A 2,732-nucleotide genomic window follows, 5' to 3' on the forward strand; every position below is an offset into this window, starting at 1 on the left:
TGTATTATATATATATATATATATATATATATATATATATATAAAGAGCAAATTAGAACCTACACAGTCCATATGTGAAGGTCAGCGAGGTGTTCCGTGTTCGTTTATGTCACGCGCCTCGTGATGCGCACACGGCGTCGCCCATATGAGACACAAACGAATGATGGCAGAGGGGACATCCACCCTAGTAACTTATCCGCACCTATCCGGCAATGTTACTGTGGTTAACTAATAGTCAGCGTTTGAGCTTCATTTGTACAACCTATGGCTACTCCTTACCAAAACCAAATAAGTGTTTCACAAAAGCCAGAAAAACGTCAACTATTCCTCCCTTTCACTCTAAAATCAGTCGCCCAGGGAACCCAGGCAAAATTCGTTTTGCACCACAATGCAGCAGATGAAGGGTATCTATTCAATTGTGAGACCATGACTCCATTCATTAATCACACCCGCGGTCAAGAGACAGAGTAATGGTCTCAAAAAGACACCACAGACAAGCGGTTCTCTCGCCTCCCTAAGTGGAGCCCTTTCAGGTAGCGGATTTCGCATAAAATCTTGACTGGGGTGGGCACAGTTAGTGCATCTTTCCCGAGGAGGAGGATTACTGCAATGTATTTACCGGACAAGTCAACTGTTCCGTTTGCCCGAACTCCTATTCGTACTGCGTCACTTTTATTTCGACTGTTCTCAGGAATATAGTTGGTATTGGAATCAGTAAAAACAATGCCTGCCCATCCTAACCCATTCCGGTCATCTTCCTCGTTGGTACCCTGCGGTTTTCCACGGACAAAACATTCCGCTGAAAAGTCGGGTCAGGATACACCCACGTGTCCTTTGTTCACTCTTCAGCTCCATGAAGAACTTTTAAAATAAGAACTTTGCAACCATCAGACACCCTCGTCTGTCACAATCACCTAAAATGAACACATAACGCTAGAAACACAATAGACGATATCCTAGTCGCCAAAAAATCCTCAAAGTACTTCGCAATTTCTCTAATTTCCAATTGAGCTATAGAACCTACATAGGATTCCGGGTAGGTATTTATAACACCCCTAATAAATATCAGTCGTCATCACTTTCCATTAAAACTGAAAAAATGGGGTTCTCCATGATAGGTACTTGCGTTCCTAGGGTCGCTCCAGCCATTATTAAGAGTAGACTCAACCTGCCGATGTTATTAATTGGTCTCTCAGCGCTATCGCACCTCATGATCGTGCCATGGGTTGAGTAAAACTTATGTTCTCAACGTAGCTAAAGGCTCTCATACAACACTTACTGTGAAAGACGCGCCCTCGACATTCAAATGACGATCTTACTGGTGAAAAATATGCATTTTCAGCGCATAAGTTTGCGTACCATTTCACTACTGACCCAATCAGCTGATTTTATAGGCGCCAGCTGGAGGAAGGAGCAATAGCCGACAACTGAGACTATATGCACCTTCTTCGCGAAGCCAACTTATTACTTGGTGAGATGAACCAAGAAACCATAATAAGCTTACCTTCCCGAAATAGCTTTTCTCTAGTCAAGAAAACAATTGATCTTTAACAATCCACAAAAGCGCCCAAGTCCAACTTCCCTAACATTTTCTTTGGGTGGTCGAAATATTGTTGACTGCAGTCATGTAGACAACGCAAGTGACATTTTGAGTAACGAGACTTGTGAATTAAATGTACGACCCATTAACTATGCTCACGTTGTGCGTAAAGCGTCCTTCGAGAATGGACAATAAGAGCGCCCGTTGAAGAATATAGCTTCGCCCGACCAAAATCTAGTTCAACCGTTTAAGCGTAACCTGTGTACGTGAGTACTGTGTATCAGATGAACGTAACCAAAGGTTAAAACCTGAAAGGATGGAATTGAAATATCGGCGTAACAATGATGGCAAATTTCAGAAGTGGAGTTGATCGAGCGCCTTTGGTTTAGCTATAAGGGTGGTCTCCAAACACCGGTTGGGCGATTCTTTGACTTTAAGCCCGCCAGATCATCATCATCATCATTGTCAGCTGTAAGAACCGCGTACTCGTCGTACTGTGGTTGTAGATGCCGCAGTTTCGTTCACCGATGGTTTGGGGGGAGGGTATGGCTTTCCTGGCATCAATAATGGATAACGACCTCGACGGCATCCAGCGGTTCTGTGATCGAATTGGAGAAGTCGGGCAGGCAGCACTGAACGCCGCCAGCATAGCTCCTTTCACATTTTGCCACGCTTCATCCACATGCTCACTGCCACCACAGTATTGTTTTACTGTGGAGAGTTGTTGGGCTAGCTCAGATCGGTACTGTTGAGCTATGGCAGTTCTTCGAAGACAGCGGATTGGCATGCTTCTTGTCGACTTGCAATGGTCTGAAGAAAAACGAACTGTCAAGCGTGCGCGCACCACGGCGTGATCGGAATCAAGTGGTGTGCTCCAGAAAGAACGGCAGTCCTGAATTGTGACTCTCCACCGGTGGCTGATGCCACGTGGTTCAACTGGGTCCACGGTTGGTTTGTAGTTGGCGGTCGCCAGGTAAAGCGATGCAAACGTTTATGTTGAGAGTTCGTACTTGCCAGAAACAGTTCGTGATCAGCACACAGCTGAAAGAGTCAATCTCCGTTGTCTGTGCGGCGAGCATCGACTCCGAAACGACCACCCAAATGTGATTCCAAGGAGCTCAGACGACCTACTTGAGCATTCAAATCGCCTGCGAGGATCACAATGTCGGTGCTTTTTGCCTGACGGATGAGC

General features: G+C 45.4%; 1 protein-coding gene across 1 annotated transcript in view; it reads right to left on the reverse strand.

Moving 5' to 3' along the window:
* Positions 1-855, reverse strand: part of T265_08045 (hypothetical protein) — a gene marked incomplete at both ends in the record, with an annotated part of 2,632 nt that extends 1,777 nt beyond the window's left edge. Inside the window, 2 exons of the mRNA XM_009173739.1 lie at positions 625-799; positions 828-855. Of these exons, the coding sequence (XP_009172003.1) occupies positions 625-799; positions 828-855 (203 nt within the window). The remainder of the gene's footprint in view (positions 1-624; positions 800-827) is intronic.
* Between the last annotated feature and the right edge of the window lie 1,877 nt (positions 856-2,732).

The sequence above is a fragment of the Opisthorchis viverrini genome, assembly GCF_000715545.1.
Source record: "Opisthorchis viverrini unplaced genomic scaffold opera_v5_200, whole genome shotgun sequence".
In the NCBI taxonomy this organism is placed as follows: Eukaryota; Metazoa; Platyhelminthes; class Trematoda; order Opisthorchiida; family Opisthorchiidae; genus Opisthorchis; species Opisthorchis viverrini.